Below are 23,767 nucleotides of genomic sequence, written 5' to 3'. Positions count from 1 at the left end.
TTTTACATTGCTCTTACAGTTGAACCTCCATATAACAGCTCTCCATTGAGCTGTTTTTTATTGGATGCAATCTATCTGGTTGAAGGGTGCAATGTTTTTGTTTTCTGTGATCTACCTTATACACCTATTTCAATTAAGTTGCACTCTGAGAATCTATGTATCTAAACCTGCAGTGAGTCATGGGTATCAAGGATAAGCCGTTAATATGCTACCCATGAACCACCAGGCTGAACATTTAGCATTTTAAGCATCCTTATAAGAACCTTATCAGCCTTGTGGGGAAGAATGGGTTCTTATTTTAAAGATTGTCAAAATCTTGGACAAAACTTTTGTGAAACCTTATTTAAATACATATGAGCTTATATGTTGTATTCAGCGTCGATTGTTAAAGTTGAAGTCAGCAAACATTCTGTCTAATGTTGGCTGTATATAAAGAAATAAGAACCGAAACAGCCCATTTGTCGAAGGTAACCCTGATTTATAAGAACCTATTCAACCTGATCGTAGAAAATATGAATGAAAAGAGATGCATATTCTTATAAGTCACCAGGAAAAAGACCCTTCCATGAATTGGCAATTTTTAATTCGCACAAAAAGTAGTGTGTGAAACGCAGCTCGATAAGAAAGCAGGTCAAGAGCGATGTAAAAGTAGGGCCAAAGTCCTTCATTTTAATCTTAGCGCACGTGTGCGATGAGTTCTGAAATTGTAGTCGCGGAAGTCTAAATTTAGTCGTACGTGATGTTTCGGTCACGAAAAGGGACAGGTCTAGGGAGGGGTTTGTTTCCCCTAGGAGAAAAAAAAGGATGGTACAAAAATAGTCCCCATCGTTTATTTATTTATTTATTTATTTATCGCGTTGCGACATCCGGCATCACACTGCAGCAAACCCCCTCTGACAAAATCCTATGGATAGATCCCCTCCCTGCAAGATACTGGAGCTCGTAACATACGAGAAAGAGGACTTCACAGTAAAATATTTTGAACCCACTAGCCAATCAAATAGTAATATTAAAGTCCTGAAAAACTAATCAGATATTCTATCTAGGTAGCCAGGCCCGTAAAAATCCTGCGTACAGGCCTGGTAGCACAGACGAACCTTACAACAGATGTTACCTCTCTTGCTGGCAATTTATTATCAACTTTTATTTATAATAAGTCTGCGCTTATCTGGTCAATTAAGAAAGCAGTCCAACCTTTGTATAAATACCATGGTATTTATACAGAAAAGGAGCTGCTTTTAGACCTCATCTGGTACGTGATTTCCTGTTCCATCCAGCGGTTTTCCCCTACTCCTAGCTGCGCAGTCAGCACGTGACTTATAAATAAACTCGGAAAAAAATGTCGGCTGATTGTAACCCGGACTCGTGAAATCAGAGCCGATAAGTGGCCGAAAAACGCAAAACTATGGATAACACCGAGATCAACAGAATCTGATGGCTTTTATGGATTGTTCAGATGCTTACGGGAACTGCAAAAAAGGAGGACATTTTCTGGATTGGACGTGAATCGGCATGAACGTGGAGTCACCGGAACGACTATCCGAGCTGATATCCCTTCTAGAATCCGATGACCCGGACACCGTGGAACAAACAAAATCCCTGATAAACGAGAATCTGTATAAATCTAAGGACCCGAGTTTGCTGAATGCATTGGTTGACTGCTTCCTTGAAACCCGATCTACGACCGTGCTAAATATCTTAACGAACGTGCACGAAGCTAAGGCACACGTGAGTATAAAGTCGCTAAAAACCCAAACAAAACGATCAGAAAATAATAGCTTACTCCAGCAGCACAAAACCCCAATTAAAGCGATATTACACATTTAGCAACAACTTCCAGATTTTATTCCGTGAATAGATAACTCGAAACATCATTTCGATGGACACACATGATTTGATTTGATTTAAAACAAATTTCTCTTTGTAAGCCCACGGATTTGATGCTGTGATTATAAAATTATCTTGGCTCTAATTGATATCCTATTCCCTTTTAGATCTTATTCGAGAAGCTAAATGATTGTTTAAGACACGGTCGCAGCACCCGTGGCCGTATCGACAGCCTTACTCTGTTAGGATATGTTGTCCGAAGACAGGTAGGGAATCTTGTCAAATTCTCTTAATTAGTAACGTGTTTCGCAACTTCCTAGTCTCCTCCTTGCTGATACTCCTATGGAGCAGACGTGCACTATTGAAGAAACCTCATACGGATTTCTAAATTGCTGCAGACATGTATTACAAAACCACTCTTTGACCTTTGACCCGTTTGTAGTTCTTACTCAATCCCTTGTTTTTTTATGTCAGGTTCTAATGGTACTCTAAGTAGTTTGAGAAATAATCCATTATGAGAATAAATAAGTTGCTCTTCACCTAGTATATATACGATTTTGTAATGAAAAATTTAAGTATGTATGTATGTTATTCTGTACCATATTTGGCGGTCACGATTGTCATATTAGAGGAACACAGCATTTCAAATCCATGAAATAAGACTTCACTTATCTATTTTGACAGATCTAAATGGCCAATGCACATTCAAAGCTTCATGTTTTATTTAAAAAATGAAAAAGATCACACTCTTTAAGCACATTTCCTTATTTTTTGCTTGCAGTTTTTTTTAATAACATTGGGTTTTATAACATGCCTATGAAGAAAAGAATGGAGTGGAGATATCATCTGATTGCAAATGTTGTGTGACCATGGAGTTTTCGAAAGATAAATTATCATAGAATATTTAGATAATTTACTGTATCTGTACTGTAGTAGAATAGAATAGAGTAAACTATATTTAGGCCACATAAAAATAGTTGCATGCGGCACAAATTCTGGACATGGGTGGCAACCAGAAACCACAATTATTTTAGGTGGCCTAAAAAGTGGCCTTGTTTTGTTTTATTTGTTTGTTGTTGTTGTTTGTTTTTTTGTTTTTTGCAAAAGTCTTGGTTCTCTAATAATATATTGGTATTTATTTTCATATCCCTTAGCCCTCCTGGTTATATAAAATTGTGAAAACTGCTCTGTTTGAGAATCTGGTAAAATGTTTGAAGGTGAGTACATCTCTTTAGGGAGGGGGTGGGGGATGCAAATCTCCCCTATTCTTCTGTTTGACATATCCCTGTTTGATTTTCTCTTTGGAATAAACAACACAGTAAAAAACGATTTGAACACCCATTTTCAAAATTAGTCTGGGTGTTCTTGTATGCAGGTTTCTACTGTAAACTACATATAGAAGTTTTTTTTATTGTCAATGGTTGGTGATTAAGGAATCTGAATGCATTTTAACACATCATTTCTTTATTTTTTCTTTATATTTGTTGTTCACATTGCAATGGGGCTCCTTTATGAGGTGAACTTGTTTTTTTTTTATCAACAGAGTGAGTCAGATGTCTTGCTTCTGGTCAATGGCATCCTCACCATCACCACCTTGTTGCCCCTTGTGCCGGCATCTGTTGGATCATGGCTCAATGATTTATTTGATATCTTCACACGTCTTGCTGCCTTCCTCACAAGTAGACCAGGTTTGTATCTTCCTAAGAAACATGTCTGGTACTGAAATTTGTAGTTTCCTCACCTTAAAAAATTAAATTATTTTAATCAAATTCTTTTGAAAAGCTAGACTCCAAGCAGTCGGAGCTTTTCACTTCCCTCCCCAACAACTTCCACAAGCAACTGTTGAAACCCCTGATACAGCAGCAACTGCTTGGAGTGTAGGGAAATCCCAGATTCAACCAAGCGCCTGGCTACTTGCTTTTCAATGTGTAATTTGGATGATACTGGCTATAGCCCGGTTATTTGAGTTAATGTTCATGTCAAGTGCTCCTTTTTGTAGGAAACATCCCTGATGTATACTTGCTACACTTGCATGTGTCTGTTTACAACTATTTCCATCGCCTGTATGCCATGTTCCCCAACAACTTTGTGGGTTACCTGAGGCACATGCGAAACGACAAAAGCAAACAAATCCTATTCCAGACAACCATAAAGGTAATTGCTGCACTGTGATAGGACCATGTCACACTTAAAATTTGGATGTGATGTGCGAAAATGCCACCCTTTCTTCAGCTGTTCTACCCTTCTTCTGTAGGTGGCTGATTATAGGTTTAAAAAGCCATAATTGGGAGCTAAAATCAACTAAAGCCCAGGTTTGCCACATTCTTGATCCACCCCTGCCTTTTCCATTCCTTCTTTTGTCATCACAAAAGATTTGGGTTTAAGGTCAGAATTAATGCATTAAGCAGGCGTGCGTGCTGGCATGATTCATTTTTCAAGTTAAACTTTAGATTTTAAAGTTAAACTTTAAAATCGTCGAAAATGATTTCTCAGTCTGCTCCGCAAATATCATTTACTTTTTCAACCTTTCCATTGCTGCAGTGATTCAGGGAGTATGGTCCTGTTTGGAAAGCTAAAAGAAAAATGAGAACTTATGTCACTCACTGTTCAATAAAATAAAGTGGCTTTCATTTTAAAGGGTCTCTCCTAATTTAGATAAACGAAAGCATATTTCCTATTTGCAACTCATTTTCAATGCCCTAAACAGCTTAACTAACAAACATTTTTTTACTTACCGCACTATTGCTAATTTTACCCCACATTTTACCACACTATTTTGAAAAAAAATGCCACACTATTTTCCAATTTTGACCACACTTTACCAGATGCCCTGATTAAGTCATTTTTTATGATGCTGCTAACCGAAGAGGTTGGAAAAATGCTTAAAATGAAGATGGAATCTGATATGTTTGAGTCAGGTACATGCATTAACAATTCACATTTCATCATTTTTCTAAAGCAACAACAATAAAGTTTGTCAAATCTTAAAAGGGGTTTATGGGTTATCAATTCTTATCAGCTTAAATGGGTCCAAAAGAGTAAAGTACGTATCCAATTATGCTGACTCCCAGGATATTTATTGTACAGATACCAACTATCTCATTTTTTAATACAAAAGAACTTTTTTTTATACATTCTTTTCAGCCAATGCTGGAGCATGTTCGTTTGCACCCCTGTCTAGTCACAGAAACGTCCCAAACAGAATTAGGGAAACACAGGTGAGCATATATTGACCAAGTTGTCAATGATAATAGCATGATTTGCCTGGACATAGGACTTATTTTGGTATTCTTTTGACATTGACAGATGGAAGAAGAAGGAACCACAAGACATTGTGATTGAATGCCAGAATATTTCTCTGGATCCTGTTGACAGGCTTCAAAGTGAAAATAGTCTCAATGCTTCCTGGACATCCAGGCAAAGTGTTCCAGAGCCGTCGGCAATAGAAAAATCTGTCCATTCAGCTGTAGTAACCTTTGAGGACTACCATGAGATTCAACCGTGCGAGATCCCTCGACTTAAGGAGCGACGCATGTCAGATTCTGCAACACAGACTGGGAAATCGCTACAAAGTGGTGATAGCGGCACAGGTAGTATGCCGTTGGTGTCGGCAGATGAGTTGACTAATGATGGGTGGAGTCCAGCAGACATGTGTGGTCTATGTACACCACCCTCCTCACAATTGTCCCCGTCAACCAGCAATCAAGACTTGTCCTCTTCATTAACATTTCTGCCGATATCACAGTGCAGTACACCAGCAGTGGTAACCACCCCAGGTGATTCACCAACAACCTCCCTGGCTGGTGATACTGCCGACAGTAACCATGGAAAAGTTAGGAGATTTGTTACGTCAATGCCATCTGGACGTGGGACTGTGCTAACGCCTAAGCCGCAAGACAGTTTACCTAGTTCCAGAGTAACTACTGATTCTGCTAAACCTCCTACTCCAGCTCCAGATACCCCAACATCAACCCCTCGATCAGGCGAAAGCTCATTGACTGACACAAATAGATCGACTTGTTCCAACCAGGCTTCAGTTTTCACTTATGATAGACAGATTTCTGCTGAAGCCTCATCTCTATCTGAGCCTGCGACTCCAATAGAGAAGACTTTTGGTGAAAGCTACTTGTATAATTCCACCAAAGAACCTAAATTTCTGATCGAACAGGAACAATTGACTTGTAGTGAAGATATTCCGGTTGAAACTGCAGAAACAGTTCTTAGACATAACAGCTTCACCTCCATGGAATTGCCGAGTCAACCACCTCCAAGTTTGAATGCCTCATTTAGTTATGACAATACTAGTGGAATTCCCATGGAAAGTCTGGTTTTTGAGAATTCAAAGATTATAGAAATTCATAAATTGAATGATATAGTCACATCTAATGAGACAGTGAAAAACAGTCCAGAAATGGCCTCTTGTGATGTTTCAAAGGAGATAACAAAGTCAATAAGTAAATCTGATAAATCTGATAAATCAGACTTTGAGTGCAAGCTTGATTCATCAACGTCTACATCCCAAGATGGTAGTAAAAGACTACAGTCATTTAGCATGTACCTATCACAATGTAACTGCCAAGGGCTAAAACCAGCGGAAGTTATACCAGGTATAGAAGGTAGAATACCTGGAAATACACCCACAGGAGACAGAACAGCCACAGTTCGGCTAACACCAACTGAAGTCTTGGATAGCTACTTGCAATTCGGTAGCATCGTGCATCATGAAGAATTCAGCAGGATATCAATGATTAGCCAGGCAAACACTGATTGGACACACTTTGGAGGTATGACTTTATTACAATCATGATCATTGTCATCAGCATCATCGCTACCATCATTTTTGACATAATGCTATCATTATTAATGTTATCATCATTAATTTTATTCATCATCATGGGGGCAGCTCCAGGGTTTCTTGAAGGCCAACAAAATCATCCTTCTCATCATTACACCATCCTTCTCATCATCATTGTCATCACTATTACATCACCTTTATCATCATTATCTTCATCATTACATCATTTTTCTCATCATTGTCATGATCACTATTATCAGTGTTTCATTATTATCATTGCCACTGCAATCCATACTTCTTATTTTACAAAGGTGATATTCAACTGAATCTAAATCCTCATTTTTATTTGCCACAGGTTCTCCACCACAAGATGAAATTGCAATCCTTCGCGGCCAGGTACAGCTGCTGCACCACCAACTCCTCTATGAACGCCATAAGTGTGAGCAGCATGCCATTCGTAACAGGAGGCTGATAGGGAAGACCTTTAAAGCCGTCCAATACCAAGAGGAGCTACAGGCTATTGTAAGTGGTGTCTTGCTCCACCTGCATGGGAACCCAGTTTTGCTTTAAACTCTAAAGATACCCCTATGATATTCCAAGGATCTCTAAAACAAGGATTCCATCCCTGACCCTGTAAAAATTACAAATTTTACAAACCCTGTAAAATCGTTGTTATAGATGATGTTCCAAAACCCCTTAAGCCTCCCCTTTGGGTGTGCCTCTGTATCCGTTGTTAAACTTGTGAAATGTTGAGTTTCTCTGAAATTTATTCTCATTTGTTTATGATTATGAATCAATCTCTTGGACCCTTGTCATACTTGCAGAAAGACCACTTAAGACTTCAGGAAGACAAAATGAGGGAACTGACCCAGGCACTAAACAAGCAAACAGAGGACAACAGGTGCTTTACAGTAAATCACGATAATAACGATTATGTATGTGTGATTGTTGATTTCATTCCAGGCTAGGCTACAATTACAGGTCTGACCATCAGCAATATATATAATATAATTGTGGCGGTTCTGCTACACTCAGCAACTAACAGGGAGCTTGAAACAATCCAAATGTGTTTGTCTTGTTATTTCCATAGAGGGACTTTCTATTTTATTTGCTTTGGATTGTTGTGTAAACACAAGGGTCTTTACATTAGGGCATGTAAATTTCTCATCTTTCCAGATAAAGGGGGAGGGGGAGCTTGAGACAATGGCCCTTTTATTCATGGTTTATTCATGTAAACTGTGTCAAGCATTCTGTTTTTGTACTGATGGTAGTCAGTGATAATCGTTATTACGAAAACAGACTTAACCTTCCTATTGTTTTCTAGTGTGTTTCCTAGTGTATAGTTAGCAGGCTCTTGATACATAGTTATAAAAGTTTATTCCTTTCATAGAAAGTTGAAGGAGATAACTTCAGGTTGGGATAATCAACAGCAAACACACTTGAGGTAAATGTTGTTACATTTTTTAAAGGGTATTTCCTATTTTTATTTTGCTTCTACTGTACAGATTTATACTTTTTTTTATGCTTAGGAATTTGCTGAATGAGAATGCCCAGCTACAGTACACCAAAGGAGAACTGAAGGCAGCCCTTGAAAAGCAAAAGAAAGAATATGAAAAACTCAAATTGGTGAGAATTCTAGCTGCATCTGGAAAACAAACAATTAATCATACTTAATTTAAAACACTATCCACACTCGCTGATATATTAAAATTATTGTTATTGGTTCTACATTTGATGGTGGACTATCAATAGGATACAATTATATTTTAGGAATGGAGGGGTTGAGAAAGGCCTATTTGTGTGCAAAAGCTATTGAGAGTACAGAGCTGTCAACCAAACTTGGACAGAAATCTTGTTAAATCGGTTAAAATACAGTGAATATGTGAAAAAAAAAACAACAAGAGAGCCAATTTGGGTGAATACAGAGAATGAATGAACATTCTCACAAAAATTTGGCTTGTGATGAGGTCCAAAATCTTGTGACACCCGCCTAATGCGAGTGAGTTGACAGCTATGAGAGCACCAAATGGGAACTTCAGGCCTGTGATGTGCAGGGGGCATACAACTGCCCAGTCTATAAGACAGTAACACATAGAGCTTTTCTCTGAACTGTTACCAGTGACTGAGCTTTATGTCCCTTCGGTTCAGTGTCATTATCCGAGAAGACTGGGACCACGGGAGAATAACTTCAACTCATTTGTGACACAAATTCAAATCAAGGCAGGAACATTATATTGGCTTGATAAGTGCAAAACATTGGCTTGCTTAACTGACTACTATCTGAGTCTATCAGCAGAGAAGAGTTCCCTGGAAAGATATAGTGAATTTGATTTATATTTTAACTGTGTAGTTTGTTTTTCCTTTAATGTGAAACATTAGTGAATCTTGTGCTGCTTTTTTTTTCAGGAACTTGACCAGTCTCAAGCGACAGTCTTTAACTTGAGGCGAGAAGTCAGAGATTACAAACCCAAACTTGAGGAGAAACTTCATCTGGGCGCTGAGATAGACAAACTCACAAAGGAACTAGTTATAATGGGTGAGATCAACCAGCAGCAAAAGGATCTTATCAAGCAACTGAATATCAAGACAGGAAAAAATCCGGAGGCATCCAAACAGCTGCATCACTGCCAAAAGGAACTCTCTTGTATGTTTGTTTGTCTGTTTGTTTGTTTGTTTGTAAGCAATATTTATAAGCGATATTTAAGCAGGTTTAAAATAGAGGCCTGCATTTCAAATACAATAATGATGATACAATTACATACAAAGTTCAGTACAACATTTTCCAAGGCTTATTAAGTTCATGTGTTATTTGTGCATGGTATTTTCTTGTGGGTAATGCCAAGTGTCTAAATTTTATTATTCTTTCAACAATCAAGCAGACAAACTTAAGGATTTGTGAGGGTTTAAGGCCAGCTTCTGTTTTTTTAATGGCGGTTGTCAAGTAAATCATGGAGTATATAAATTTGGCAAGTACAGTAGAACCTCGCTAACTCGAACTCTGTAGGGAAGCAAAAATCAGTTCGAGTTAGCAGGGAATTGGAGTTAGCAGATATAAAATGACTCAAAATTAGGTTCAAGGGTAATCAAACTCAGTTTGAGTTAGCGGGGAATTTGAGTTAGCCGAGTTCTAGTTAGCTGGGTTCTACTGTATAGCTGAGTGCCAGCAAGTTAAATAAATAAACTCACGCCTGAAAAGTGACCTAAAAAGTTTTTGCCTCCCAAAATGTTAAGATTCACATCTCTTCAAATTACTAAGGTAAGAGATGCTCTGGAGTTTGAAAATGTGTAATATATAAACCAAATTTTTCTCCTATAAAAAAAATTGTTTTAAGGTGATGTTAGAAAGGTTTGTCGCTCTGTCATATTCCAGGTGTAAAACATGCTGCCAGGAAGCATAAGGTTGAAGTAGAAGCACTGCATAAGCAGATAACCGACCTGGAGTCAGTTATCAAAAAGAAGGTAAAAGTGGATCCTAACATAGGGCAGCTCCTCCCCAGGGTGTGGCAGAAGCTTTTTGCATATTTTTTTAAAGAATTTCTTTTTGGGGGGTTCTCCCCCACACCCCTTTTCCCTATGAAATTGTTCATCTCTAAGAGATAGAGAACCAAGTTTTTCTCTTACTGGTTAATTTGTTTACTTATAAGATTTGTCTGTCAATTCAAGTTTGTTCTTTGTAAAAGTATTTTTTTACAGGATGTTAGCTTGAGATTCTTTTTTCTCCCTAGAATATTGAAACTCAAGAGCTCAAGAAGTTTGCTGATAGTCTCACTGGAACGTACACTGGCAAAATAAAGGTTTGTCAATTAAATTATCTTTGAACGATTTAGTTTAGATTTAGTTTAGCTTGGTTTCCTTTAGAGAGTTTGTTAAGATTATCTAAACTTTATTTCTGTTTGATTGATAATTTGGTTAATGTTGATTGGTTGTACTATATTCTTCAGGCCTTGGAGGAAAAATATGCAGCTCAGAAAAAGGTCACACAGTCTTTAGAAGCCCACATCCTGAACCTAAAGCTTGCTCTTCAAGACACTACAAACAAAAGACACCAAAAGGCTGCAGCTCATCTGAGAGTAGAAACTGGGACTGAAACCCAAGGTGCATCTGATAACTTAACAGAAGAAAATAAAGATAAATTGTCTCATTTGTCTGCTTCTACAGTGGTGGTAGAAGATTCAGACCAAAGATTAGAACATCTGCAAGGAGCATGTGGGGGTTGTGCTGATGCTAGCTCATAACTAGACATTTCAAACTTTTACAAATACCAAGCAAATCCAGAGACTTCTGATTCATTGTGTCTCTTACAATGTTTGGTTGACATTTGCCTTGTGGATAAACTATGATAGGAAGTTTTTCAGACAAATATAGATTACTTAACTCAGGAATGTTCTACATTTAGAAATGAAATTGCATGGCATTGGTGAACGGTATGTAAAGAGTGGTCTAGTACTAAGTGAAGTCTTGAATCTGTCAATCGCTTTCTGTTTGGTTCTTGTTGGAGGAAATGAGAATCAGATAACTAAAGTAATTTTAAAGGCATCTTTAATTGACTTTTGAATATCACTGACAGCAAGAAAACTTTTTTTACAAACCATTGATTGGTGATGATTATAATGCAAAAAAAGTGCAAAAACTCCCAAAGAAATAAGGCCAAGTTTAGACATGACACTTGGGCTATTTTACCCTGGCTAGCAAAGGCTCCGACTGTAGCTCTTCGTGGTCTCTTGCTGTGATCTTTGGCTTACAGTGAACAAGTCGAGCTTTGAGCCTCTGTATTTGGCGAAGGCTCCTTCGCATTTTTTTTTTACATTAGAAATAGCAAATATTTTATGGTGTCTAGACAAGGTATATTCAAGAAAAAATGTATAATCCTGAGTATTGCAAAAACTGCTTGCAAATAGGCGATTCCAGCTATAAGCATGCGTGCGCACTCACCATGGTAACCTACCTCAACTATGAGCGTGCAGCGCCGCTTCATATGATGTAAGCTTAAAACAGCGCGCGCTGCATTCTGGTAGTTGAGGTATGTTTCTATGGTTATGCCTGCGCAAACTTATAGCTGGAATAGCCTATTTGCACAAAGAAAATAAAATGTCAAGTATCTTTCTAATAGTTTATTGGTATGGAAAATAATTATTAATTTATTTGCTCCACATGTGAGCATATCAGAGTATAAATAAATATACATTGTAGTGAAAATGTTGTGTGTTAAAGTCATCATTTCCTATCCTTCTGCTCCATATAGATGCTAACTTGTAGCCTCGTCCCAAGGCTCCTTTTCGCTGCATGGCTTCTTTTTTGGACATCACATATGATTTGTTGCTTGCCCAAGGAATGTCAGCACTACAACAATCCGCCACTTTGAAAAAAAATGTGACCGTGTTGCATTATGGGGCCTGAGCTGACAAAGGAGAAGCCTGGGGACTAGGCTAGGGGACTTGTTACATAGCAATACATTTGTGGGGGATAAATAATAAATGCTTATATTGTTATTTTAACATTCCTTAAAATATAACCTTTAAATGAATTCAAAATAAGCTTTGCATCTTTTACCAACAAAATTAAAAAGAAACACCCTACACCTGATGAAAACCATCTGTATCTCAACCCTAAGCACCGATAGAAATTTTGAAATGATGGCGGACAATAGCTTTGTTTTTTAAGCACATTATTTGTTTGGTGGAAGGCTGAAAAATTGAATGGCAAAAGAACCCCTATTTTTGAATAAATTTAGTATATGTATATACACCCCATATCCATTGCCCATGATTTAAAGTCAGCAACAAATGTGTTTAACCACCAGTAGTAGGTCTGGCTATGACGTCTGTTGTTTATTATCCACCCTCGCCTTGTTCAATGAAGCTACCCAGTCTTTAACCACAGGGTGACCAAACTTCCCCTTTGTACTATCAAAAAAGTCTTGCAACCATTCGGTCTTGTGTTCCTCCGTCTCGTACTCATGCGCTTGCAAGATCATCTCAAAACGATCCACGTCTTTCACAAATTTCGCCTCAGGTGATTTCTGAAATTCGTATTCCTCCCATAACTCGTATATCTCTTTCCCTGCCTCTTCGCCAGCAAGTATTGCTAACTCTTCCATGGCTGCCTTTTCTCTCTTGTGTTTTTCCTCTTTGCTTACACCGTCAGATGGTGCGAGGTCCCCTACAATGCATTCCGCGATGTCGTGAACTAGAGCGATCTTTATGCAGTGGTCTTTGTTTAACGTGTCGCCGGTTGCAGCGGTGGATTTTGAGGGAAGAAGAAAACAAATAACCGCCATGCGATACATGTGATCCGAGACGCTTTCTGGTGCCTTTACGCCGTGGTCAACCCACCCTGTACGTTTGGTTCTCTTCAGCTGCCCTACAAGGCTAAGAAACTTTAGCATATCACTCATGGCAGAGATATAGTTTACAGCAATGGGAAAAGCGAAAATAAGTTTTTGCAGTTTCTCACCCGGGAAAGTGATTTTCACAAGGCGTTCCTAACTTGACGAGGGATACTGGGTGCTAGAAATAATTTACTTAGCAAGACCGCTGACCGGCTGTTTTCTGTGTTACACGTTCCCCTTCCATGCTTTCGAGATTATCAAGATTTCATCACATTCCTCCGTCTCTCTCTCGTTTGTCCGCTGGTTCTGGAGTATTACAGATCCGAACAAGCATGGTAAGCGATAATGAGGTACTGCAGCGCATGGGCAAGCGAGCGGATCAGGCCGAGGAGCTAGTCGAACTTCTAAAAGGGCATCTGCAGTGTCTGCAAAAGGCAGCCGGTAAGTAATTACTTAACATTTAGAGGACGGGATCTCGCCTGGATATATCAAATCTTTAGCGAATTTAAAAAAGGCAACAAAAGGACAGGCGCTAGTAGTACTACTGAAAACAATTTAGTGCTCGATGAATTTTTATCCATGTACTATGAAACATGTAGATATGTTGTTCTTTTCTATCCCACTAATCTTGTTAAAGCTTTTTGTGATGTATTTTTCATGTTTCAGAAAAGGCACAATCTCCAAGCTCACAGGTATTTACCTTCTTACACTTATTATTTAAATTTTCCATCTCACCAATATTTTGCGATTCTCAAAATATTGCAGTACACTCTACTGAAATAAAGAAAGTAATTAATTAAGTTGTTAAGGTGGCATGATAATTTCATGATTCACTTAAAGATTGGGCAGACATATACAGGCCCGTAGCCAGTAGTAGGGTGGCTTAGCGCAAAAAAATGGCTGTTTTGTGCACTTTTTAGTAGAAGCACCAAACTTGGCACATATATTCCTTAGGTCAAGTAAATAACTTTTTCAGGGGGTGCCAAAAGTCTGAGACTCAGGGGGGGAGGGAGAAACAATTTTGTTATTTTTTAAAAAAAAGATCAGTCATTTCTCAAAAAATTGCTAAGCCACCCTACAGGGGGGTTCCAGGGGTTTTTGAAGAACCCCCCACTCAACTGAAAGGTCTGCTCTAATTAAAGAAAATTAAGGCCCACTACGTGATAGAACAAGCTACCAAAGAGAAAATAAACAACCCCCCCTCCCAGACTCAAAATCCTGGCTACAGGCCTCAATCATTGATTTAAATTTTTAAGCAAGCAGCACAAGCATCAGCCAGCAACTTGCCAGAAATGCTGTAGACGGTTCGAAGAACCTGATATCTAGAATAGTCTTTTATCTTTTGTTACATGGGATACAAACATGTATCACTTTTACAAATATGTCAATATCCAATATTTGAGTGAGTAAAAAAATGTGTTGTAAAAATACCCACAATATTCTAGAAAGAATATAATCCACTAAATTTCATCTTCCTCTACCCGATTTTTAGGCACAGGTAGAGTCTCTGAAAAAAGAGAATGAAAAACTTAAAGCAGAGGCTACCAAACTAAAGAAAGAACTGGAGTACTGGGAAATCAGAAATGGAGGTTTGTAACCAACCACTTTATGCATAAAAGTTTTTTCTTTTTAATATGCTGTTTAAAACTGTTTCCAGTTCAGCAAGTTGCCTTGCCATCCAGTGGAAAAGGTGCAACACCCCAACAGGCCGCACCTGTCGCAGCCTTGCCCACTATTCCGCCCCCTACTGCTGCCCCCGAACCAGCCAAAAACCAGCCAGCACAGGACAAGAAGAAGGAAAAGAAATCTGAGAAAAAACCAAAGACCGAGAAGCCAAAAAAAGACGAAAAAAATTCAGGAGGTATGAGTGTAGTCATGAATTCTGTCTTGTTAATTGTGGAAAAAAAGAACTCTTTTGGATCTTGGTTAGTCAGTAATTATGCAGAATCCCACAACCCATCACAAATATCTGCAGACAGATTCATTGCTGCCCATTAACCTTTTTTTATTCTTGATTTCGCCCTTTAGCTGCTGACATAAGTGTCTCTCGTCTAAACTTTATGGTGGGGAAAATCCAGTCAATAAAAAAACATCCTGATGCAGATTCGCTGTTTGTTGAAGAAAGTAAGTGATGGCATTCCCTTCATGGTTTTGAGTATTCTGAGAACTTACGCCAAGATTTCCAAATCTCAAACCACTTCTTACTTTTGTCAATAAAGATTTGAGGTTGTAATGGTTGTAATGGTTGTAATGATGTAATGCAGGATTAAAAGCCGCCTAAGTCTAGGCCAATGAAAGCAACTCAAGGCTTACGACTGATGGAAGCCATAGTGTATTTTGTTGCTGGGAATGTATATGTGTGAAGTTGCAGAATACTCAAAATTGCAGTAAAAGCTTTTTTTGTTGTTCTTACAGTACAGCTGCTTATTATGCAGTTATCATGGAATTTATCAGTGTGTGTTTGCAGAATACTCAAAATTGCAGTGAAAGCTTTTGTTGTTTTTGTTCTTATAGTACAGCTGCTGCAGTTATCAAATAATCTAAATAATTTTTTTAAACTTTATTTTTTTGTGTAGTTGATGTAGGGGAGGCAGCACCAAGAACTATTTGTAGTGGTCTGAATGGCCATATTGAGATGTCATCTCTGCAGGTAGTGTAGTATGCTAAATGGGTTTGTTTTGGCTTCAAAATCATCCAGTCATGTATTTTGCTTTTGCTAGTTATCTATCTGGGGACTGAAATGGGTGAATTTTGTGGAATAGTTCAGCCAAAGGTTTGGGGAAACCCTAACAAACTGCACCAGAGGCATGCTGAAGGGGATTTGTAAACCACCCTTAACTTTATCCCAGTTTAGCATTTACCAGGATGTGGTCCCTCTAGATCAATTGGCTTGACTCTATATATAAATTTTGTCATTTTTATTTTTCAGGATGCAATGGTTGTGATCTTGGCCAATTTGAAACCAGTTAAGTAAGTTTACTACTTTACTTTACACCAAGCTTGTGTTGAATAGCAAAGAAAGCTCAGTGGCACAGAACAAGGTCCAACCAGTTCCAAGTGGTCAGCTTATGATTAAAAAACTTGGCTCTTCACATTTGAAAGTAGAATCTCGAATAATGTCAGAAAAGACGAATCAGGCAACCACTTGACATCCATACTCAATACCACGCAAAGCACTGTTTTTCATTGGCTAACTAAAGCTAATAACAGAGATACTTTCAATCGTTGTCACTCAAGTATCTAACTTCAGTTGTGGAAGGTTATCCCAAGGTTCCCTTGGGAACTGACTGTTATTTTATTAAATAGACTGTTTTAATAGACTGTTATTTTTTTAATGTAAACAATAACAAACAAGTGACTTATCAATTTTCTTCAAGCCAGTAGCAGTATCTGCACTTGTTGTGCATTAATCTTAGTTGCCGCTGCTAGTTAGGAACTACCATCCTTAGATGTTTGCCCTTGATTTCAACTGGTCATTAGGCTGAGCTTAAGGCAACAGTTCACTAGGCAACCATTGTAGTAAGTCACCAGCTCCTAATAACCAAAGAAGGTTGCCTAATGACTTTTTTGCAAATGAGAATTTGTCAAAGTCAAGCTTAGAAAAAAGAAAGCACTTCAGGCAAACAAACCTATCTATTCCCCACTGACATTCGAGTGTGAGTTTGCGTTCTGGGAACAGAGAGATATTTTAGGGACTTTCACAGCAATAGTATTGCATCAGCAGAAGGTATCAATCTGCACATGATGATATTAACCCAGGCAACCATTTTAGGTTATTATGCAACTGTTTGCCAAATGACTTGATACCCCTTGACACCTTGGGTTGGTAGTACTAGGCTCTAATTCCAGCCAACATCTGGCATTGTGGTCTTGCGATCCTCCATTCTACTAGTGGGGACACATACTGCAGGCTCACAGAAATGGCTGATAATTGAGCCTATGGTAGGGCAGCCCTAGGTAATTCCCTTCTTTCTAACAAACAAACCTCTGGTCATCAGGATGCGTGGGATATTCTCCCAAGGAATGGTGATGTGCTGTAATCGCGATGAGAAGTGGACAGTGGTCGTGCCCCCGGAGGGTGCTGCACCCGGTGACAGGGTTGTGTTTGACGGACAAGAGGGTGAACCAGATGCACAGCTTAACCCTAAGAAGAAGGTATTGTGGAGGAGTAACTTGAACGCTGAGAGTGCTTATTGTTTGGCCAATATTGTTTACAATTGTTCCATTCGATTTTTAATTGCATCACATATTCTAGATGCTCTGACCACATAATAGGTGACTACTTGCACTAAGAAACCACTGAACTTTTAAGTGCCAGACTTATTCTAATATGAACAAAAATGGATGTGGCCATCACACCGGAGAACCTGAAAAAATTAAACTTTTTCAATGAAAATAAGGCATTTCTGACAGAGAAACTTTCTGTCTGATTCATAAGCACTGAAAAAGTCACCTTTTGCACTGCGATTACAGCTGTTGTTTTTATCCTGTTAGAATCCAGCAGTAACCAACACTCTGTTGTGGACAACATGCATAAACAAAATGCTGAATTTGTTTCAAGTCTACATGATTATCAATTTGCCACCCATAAAGCAATGTTGGTTACGATACATGGATTCTTACAATAAAAATGAATTCGTAATTAAGTTTATGAAACAGCGTTATATGATCAACATAGGCCTAGCAGCAGCATCTTTCTTGCAGGTCTGGGAGACCCTTGCTCCAGACTTTAAGACCAATTCTGAGGGACAGCCTTGCTTCCGTGACCTTCCATTTACCGTCCGTGGCAAGGGGGTGTGTGCTTCTGGCGGTATTATTGATGGTGTTGTCCGATAATTAAGTAGTACCGGTAGCCATGATGATAAGGAATAAATGAATTTGAAGTTGATTGCTTATTCGTTATTAATTATCGTAATGATTTAGATAAGCGGCCGTCCCCCACCTTGAATTTTGGAATAAGCGCCCTTTTTCTCCCCCTTAAAAAGATTTCAACAAAAGCACTACTTCAATGGCGTATATCTTATTTCATTTAGCTGGCACTGACATTCTCTCATAACAACTCGGGTCTACTTATTACCATTACCAACTTTTTTATCCATATGAGCACACATTTCTTTCAGTCGTCTTATTTGCTCTTCAAACCTTTGTGCGATTGGTAAGAGACAGACAGACACAGACAGACAGCTTTATTTAGGAACCGTATACCTAAAAGTACATAGGTTTGCGTCCAGAATAACACAAGGTAAAGAATATAAATTAGATTTCATTATTTTTCTTCTTATATCAAAGCAGTTAATAAGTGTCCCCTCCCCAATAGGCGCCCCCAAAAGACACGAAAAAGTAAATAAGCCCCCGGGCGCCCACTTGAAACATTATGGTATGATAAGCCTTCATACCGGTGTGGACAAGAAGGTTCCATTTGTATTGTGTACTTATTATTATAAGGTTTTTCACTGCTGATTTAAACGGTCACCTAGACTGGATTTCGAATAACGCAGTGGCTATATGCCCGACAGCCGGGAAAGGTCCTCAATGAACTAAATACCCGATCCCGATAGTTTTCATTTCGAATAATCCAGTGTGAATCTGAATTGAGCATTGTTGTCGGAGTTGAATGTTTTCCCTTGTCGTATACACTAAAATCGTTATCAAAGGATCCTTCTGAATTTTATTTGCTACATAACATTGTCGGGAAAGGTCTTCAAAGGTAAAGCGACTGTCGGGCATTGCGATACTTGAAAAGCCGATGGATGATAATAAACCCTAAAACCAAAATCTTAAGAAATCCTGGCAACGGGCCTCTAGCCCTAACTTAGACCCTGACACCTGGGTACCCTGTGTGGTATCAATTCAAGATCGTAAGCCATGACATTTTTCTTATGGTTACCCTGTGGCATGTGTTACCGTGTAAACGTCAAACTACATACATGGCACCGCTCCGTGGGCAAATCCTGGCTATGCGCTTAAATATCATTCATCGAGGACATGACCGAGAATCGAACCTCGTCTAGATCAGGTAAAATGAGAAAAAATAGACCATACTTCCAGACATGCGCTGAAACACCGTATGGCAGCTTAAAGCTTTACGGCTAAGCTGGAGATTTCGACCCCAGCACCGCTATCTAGCGGACTGTACAACACAAAGGAACCTGAGGTAACCGCGCATTAATAGGGAGGCAATAACCAGGATCCCAGCCCTATCTTTGTCGGTTACGCCACGCAGAGCTCGCTGAAGTATAGACTGAAAAATATCGGGGTCTTTTTCACGCTTGCATCTCTTGGGAATGGACATGTTGCCATAGTAATGTAGTGATGTCGTCATCATGTGCAGCACACTACGACATAGGTCTACATTACTTTAACCTTTGTACTGTCTTTTTTGTCCCGTCACACACGTGCATATGACATCTTTTGTGCCAAGGACAAAGCTGCATTGAAATGCTACATTGAAATGCAAGCAATCTTGGATGCTTTGTGTTCTTAGGTTTTAGAAAATACTGTGAATAAACCTCTAGTAAGCTTCTTTCCTCGAATTTCTAAGGGGCATTTCAGATTCTAGAGTTCATATTTTTCTTATAACGGGCATGGTGTGGAATCAAATCTAAATATAGCGTCCAAAAATCATAAATCGTGCGCTTTGAAGTGTAGAGTCTCAGACACTGTAATGACACACTTTGTAATAAAAAAAGCTGACGTATTGTTATTAAATCTCACACACGCAAGGATTCTCATTGTAGTATTTGTCAATAAATAGTCTTACCACCTTAGTTGATATTATTGTTTACAATGACGATCACGTTAAATGTTACCTGGTTACCAGATCTGCAATTCGACTCTAATTTCCTTTCAAAAATCAGAATAGGCGATTCGTTATAAATAAAATACAACAGCCCAAAATCTAATGCAGACCTTTCACACTCAAGCTTTAAAAAAAACGTAAATTCTACTTTATTAAAAAGTGTGTCAGTTACTACGTAGTGCGTTGGTACATTGCCCATATAAAATTTACTTCACACAAGCCTATAGGCAATAATCAACCCAAAACTAAAATCTTCAAAACTCTTGGATATGGGCCCCCCCATCCTCCGGGACCCTCCAGGGCGAGGCGGGGACCGGAAGGGTGAGTACGCGCGAAGAAGTGTTATTTTGTAGCTAGTGATAGTGTCACTAAAATTACGATTTTATAGTGTACATAGACTAATAGAAAACATTCAATACCGACAACAAAGCTTAATTCAATTTTTTTGCAAGCCCTTTCTCGACAAAAAATATTATAATTTGTACTCACAAGGTCGATAATTTTAAAGTTATTTTGAATACATTGAAAACTGTCGGGCATTTAGTCCATTGAGAGCCTTTTTCCGACTGTCGGCCGGGCATTTAGATACTGCGTTCAAATAAAACATCAGCCTACCAAACATCATAATAGGGACTCTTAAGGGTACAATTCCCGGCTGGACACATGAATAGTATTTTTTTGTCGGCCCTAAATTGACTTATTGCACGTAGAAGCTTGTGTATCTCAGCTTCAGGATGGGCCATTTTTAGTACTTGGTAGCTGCCGCAGGTTTCAAAATAGTGGGGGTGGGGAGGGGGGGCAATACAGAGACATTAAGGAAATATTGAGGGGCACGGCAACGCCCCTTATGGTCATCCTTTTTTATATATTGAGGGGCACGTGCCCTCAGTGCCCCACCCCCTGCCTCAGCCCTGATACTGTATAAGCGCTCTAGGGGCGAATACAGTGTGGAATGAAAGGGTGTATTGACGCCCCCTTTTTCAGTTAAAGTTCGTGTGTGTGTGTGTTTTATTTAACAAAATTAAAAGTTATTAAGTCTCCACATGATGTCTGGACCCTGTAATTTTTCTAAAATTCTTGATCCGCCCCGCTACAAATCTCTCCCTTAGATACATTATCCATAAAGCGACACTTGTCTAGGTCGCCAGGGGTACTAAATTCACTGTACAATCTTAGTTCTATATTAGCACATCTTTGATTTTACTGCTTAAACTCTAATACATTTTTTTATTAAAAAAATGCTCAAAAAGCTAGGAAGTGTTCATTCGTGAGGGTTCTATTTTGCCAGATAGGCAATAACTTGTATCACCGGGACTAGTTGGGTTCGAGTATTGCCTTTTCCCCTTATGTTTATATGCAAGGTCTTTTATCAAGGAGAGATTTCAAGCGGGTTCTCTCTTTTCCCCTTATTTCCCGTTCCACGTAGTTGAACGCCAGTATTATATGGTAAAGACCCTACCCACATTGATACCAAAGTCTATCTTCCCTTGGAATGCTGGGATTTTAAACTTATGACGTTACAATATCAATCATTGCGATAATTGACGCTAATTGGCCCCAAGAATTCAAAATTTGTCTTCGCTTAACGGCGTCAAGATGAATAGAAAACGCGCGAAGAGAAAATCTTCAAAAACGACGAGAAACTTCTGAAATGTTCAGTTTTTTCAAGAAAACCCTCAATTTCACCGCTAACGTGGTGTCTGGTGGGCTCTGGGGTAAGTAAAAGCTACAAAAAAAAACAAGAAGGATGGGCATTTTGCTTTCTAAACACAACTCGCGCGGATTTAATTACCCGCGTGGATTTGAATTAATACGCTCGCTCCCATTGAAGGGCAGTCAAACAGAATAATTTATCTTATATTTCTTTTATTTCCAGGGCAACTTTTTATGTTTTCTTAAGATAATAATTTACACACAGACAGAAATAAGCTCGTTTTTGTTCGTTGCCTTTTTCCATTTGTTGACTAAAATACTTTTTAATATTTTAAATTAGAACTAAACTTCTTTTTTCATTTTTTTTTTCTCAAACTACCAGTTTGTTGACGGTAGACAGGTATGAAAAAGTTTCGAAAATTTAGCAATTCTGGAAAAATAGTTTGGGGGAAGTTTTAGCAAACCTAATTGGATAATTAATTTCGTCATTAGACAATTAATTTATTTTCTAATTGCTAAACGAATTTTTGGTACAGAACGCGCACATTTTGTTCTAATTTCTGAAAGGAACACTCGCATGGAATGCATGGAGCGCGCGCAACTCGATCGAAACAGGATAAAAAAAGAACAATAAAGAATAATGAAAAAAGGACTCTACCCTGAAGTCAACCCATCACTGTATTTACTCCATAAGGGGATCCTAGGAAACAACAATCATTGCTCAAAGAATTTATCCGCATGAATAATAGTTTTACGATTCTTCGACGATAAAAACAAGAAAAAAAAAGCGTCATTGATAACAGAGATCTCTGCTTGTTATCGATGACGCTTTTTTTCTCGTTTTTATGTTCCTAGGCACGTTAGCACGGTATATGGACATTTGGATCGAGTTTTTACGCACTAAAAGGTCAACCTGTAAAGATTTTGTACCTATTTCCGGTCACGTTTCTACTTCCGGTCATGACTCGAATGTCCGGTCTCTCTGTATAACCAGTCAGCGGAGTCCGCCGTGGTAGAATGCGCTAAATGACGTGGCAGCCATACTTGCTTCTATCAGTGAAACTATTATGAGAAATCCCCGCAAGTAATACGTAAGTTATTCCCACACCTCTCACTATATTTATTTCATATTTCACATACGAGAAGAACATTTGTCCACCTATCTTCTGGTGAAATTTCGGCGCGTTTCGCCCAAAGGTTCGCCGTATATTTTCTCCAAAGCGAGAAGTTCTGTGATCGATGCGATTCAGAGGAAGAAGGGAGATAGACTGGTGATGTACACGTTCATTTATTTTACGATTATGTCTTTCGTGTTGTAGCAAGCTCTAAGTATCATTTTTATGCTTCTGGTGAATTCGGTTAGTCTTTGGGAAATCGTTCCGTGTCAACGCATCTCTTTGCTGTTGTCATAGATATTTTCCCTTCGCCGGTTTTTTATTGTGGTTTCTTTCGTTTGTAAGCAAACTCGTGTCTGACTCGTAAAAAATGCATATGCATAAAACAGCGTTTGTATCATCAGAAAAGAAATTGTGCAATTCTCTGTTTTGTTTTGGTTGTGATTCAATCAAAAATTATGATATCCGGATAATATCGAATTTCAAGGTCAACCTATCACTGTTGTGTTTTGGTCGGGAACACTTTTAAAAAAATCTTACCCTTTGTCTTTTCGAATTTTGTATTTATAATTTTAAAAAAATCATAATTACCTTGTAATTAAACAATATGCCATTATACTTTCCCCTTTTTGTTAATAATAATAACTTAATAACATACACTGTCAATTATAGATATATTATCAATGATAAGTAGACTTAGGCTAACAGTTTCACATTATCTTTTCCCTGTTGATAGATCTTGTTTGATATTATTTATGATTGATAGATCTTGTTTGATTATATTTATGATTAACATCAATTAACATGGATAATACTTTGAACATGAAATTAAGTTACTTTTCATGCCATGATTATAATTTTGGCTGTAAGGAGGATATACGTTCTTAGAGGTTGGTTTAGGAGGGTGCCAACTGGAGGATTACCTTTTTTTTTGTAGATTTTCTAATAAAAGTATAATGACCCAGGAAAGACTAGATAAATATGGAAAGCTTATTGCTGTGATGGTACCTTCAATGCTGGATTATGAGAGTGCATATACAACATAGTAGAGTCTATGGCATAAAAGGCACCTTGTACAGCCAGCATACGACTCATGTTTGACTGCAAAACACAGCTTAGATCAAAATTGCTGATTTTTTTGTGAAAAACAAAAACAGTTAACAGAGAAAAAGACCCTTACAGTTACCCAGTGAGGAAAGGTACAGGAACTACAGAGCGATGCTTGGCAATTGTGCCTCAAAGGGCCCCCT

The 23,767-nt window shown here is 38.5% G+C and overlaps 4 protein-coding genes across 11 annotated transcripts in view; 3 read left to right on the top strand and 1 right to left on the bottom strand.

Moving 5' to 3' along the window:
- Positions 1-1,308: 1,308 nt before the first annotated feature.
- Positions 1,309-11,818, top strand: LOC5519398 (hamartin). The gene is made up of 15 exons (XM_001639257.3): positions 1,309-1,728; positions 1,995-2,093; positions 2,982-3,044; positions 3,371-3,515; positions 3,827-3,981; positions 4,972-5,045; positions 5,134-6,611; positions 6,978-7,144; positions 7,447-7,523; positions 8,013-8,066; positions 8,152-8,248; positions 9,029-9,266; positions 9,993-10,081; positions 10,348-10,416; positions 10,564-11,818. Exons 1-15 carry the CDS (start codon positions 1,513-1,515, stop codon positions 10,855-10,857), a joined length of 3,315 nt encoding a protein of 1,104 aa, XP_001639307.3. The 5' UTR covers positions 1,309-1,512; the 3' UTR covers positions 10,858-11,818.
- Positions 11,719-13,103, bottom strand: LOC5519397 (5'-deoxynucleotidase HDDC2). The gene has a single exon (XM_001639205.3). The coding sequence runs from the start codon at positions 13,014-13,016 to the stop codon at positions 12,435-12,437; it is 582 nt and encodes a 193-aa protein (XP_001639255.2). The 5' UTR covers positions 13,017-13,103; the 3' UTR covers positions 11,719-12,434.
- Positions 13,104-13,163: 60 nt separating this feature from the next.
- LOC5519361 (aminoacyl tRNA synthase complex-interacting multifunctional protein 1) lies at positions 13,164-17,838 on the top strand. Its single transcript, XM_048731001.1, has 9 exons — positions 13,164-13,391; positions 13,617-13,642; positions 14,443-14,539; positions 14,608-14,811; positions 14,979-15,074; positions 15,527-15,600; positions 15,880-15,920; positions 16,949-17,105; positions 17,655-17,838. The coding sequence occupies exons 1-9, from the start codon at positions 13,193-13,195 to the stop codon at positions 17,784-17,786; spliced, it is 1,026 nt and encodes a 341-aa protein (XP_048586958.1). The 5' UTR covers positions 13,164-13,192; the 3' UTR covers positions 17,787-17,838.
- A 3,479-nt stretch (positions 17,839-21,317) lies between these two features.
- Positions 21,318-23,767, top strand: part of LOC5519396 (protein transport protein Sec16A) — a 39,187-nt gene continuing 36,737 nt past the window's right edge. For 4 of the 8 annotated variants that reach the window (XM_048730915.1, XM_048730917.1, XM_048730916.1 and 1 more), the window contains exon 1: positions 21,318-21,464. In XM_048730915.1, the coding sequence (XP_048586872.1) occupies positions 21,401-21,464 (64 nt within the window). In that variant the 5' untranslated portion in view covers positions 21,318-21,400. Of the gene's footprint in view, positions 21,465-22,395; positions 22,494-22,521; positions 22,674-23,767 lie in introns of those variants that run through there. The other 4 variants (XM_048730920.1, XM_032364141.2, XM_048730918.1 and 1 more) reach the window with 3 other exon arrangements.

The sequence above is a fragment of the Nematostella vectensis genome, chromosome 8 (genome assembly GCF_932526225.1).
Source record: "Nematostella vectensis chromosome 8, jaNemVect1.1, whole genome shotgun sequence".
In the NCBI taxonomy this organism is placed as follows: domain Eukaryota; kingdom Metazoa; phylum Cnidaria; class Anthozoa; order Actiniaria; family Edwardsiidae; genus Nematostella; species Nematostella vectensis.
The sequence above is the reverse complement of the archived record's forward strand: the minus strand, read 5'-3'. Positions and strand labels throughout refer to the sequence as shown.

Excerpts from the sequence above, each read along its gene's own strand:
- LOC5519361 (XM_048731001.1), top strand. The coding sequence starts at position 13,193 with ATGCTTTCGAGATTATCAAGATTTCATCACATTCCTCCGTCTCTCTCT. Across the intron at positions 15,601-15,879 it reads TTGAGATGTCATCTCTGCAG|GATGCAATGGTTGTGATCTT; the intron begins GTAGTGTAGTAT and ends TTTATTTTTCAG. Across the intron at positions 15,921-16,948 it reads GCCAATTTGAAACCAGTTAA|GATGCGTGGGATATTCTCCC; the intron begins GTAAGTTTACTA and ends TCTGGTCATCAG.
- LOC5519397 (XM_001639205.3), bottom strand. The coding sequence starts at position 13,016 with ATGAGTGATATGCTAAAGTTTCTTAGCCTTGTAGGGCAGCTGAAGAGA.
- LOC5519398 (XM_001639257.3), top strand. The coding sequence starts at position 1,513 with ATGAACGTGGAGTCACCGGAACGACTATCCGAGCTGATATCCCTTCTA. Across the intron at positions 3,045-3,370 it reads ATCTGGTAAAATGTTTGAAG|AGTGAGTCAGATGTCTTGCT; the intron begins GTGAGTACATCT and ends TTTTATCAACAG. Across the intron at positions 10,082-10,347 it reads AGTCAGTTATCAAAAAGAAG|AATATTGAAACTCAAGAGCT; the intron begins GTAAAAGTGGAT and ends TTTTCTCCCTAG.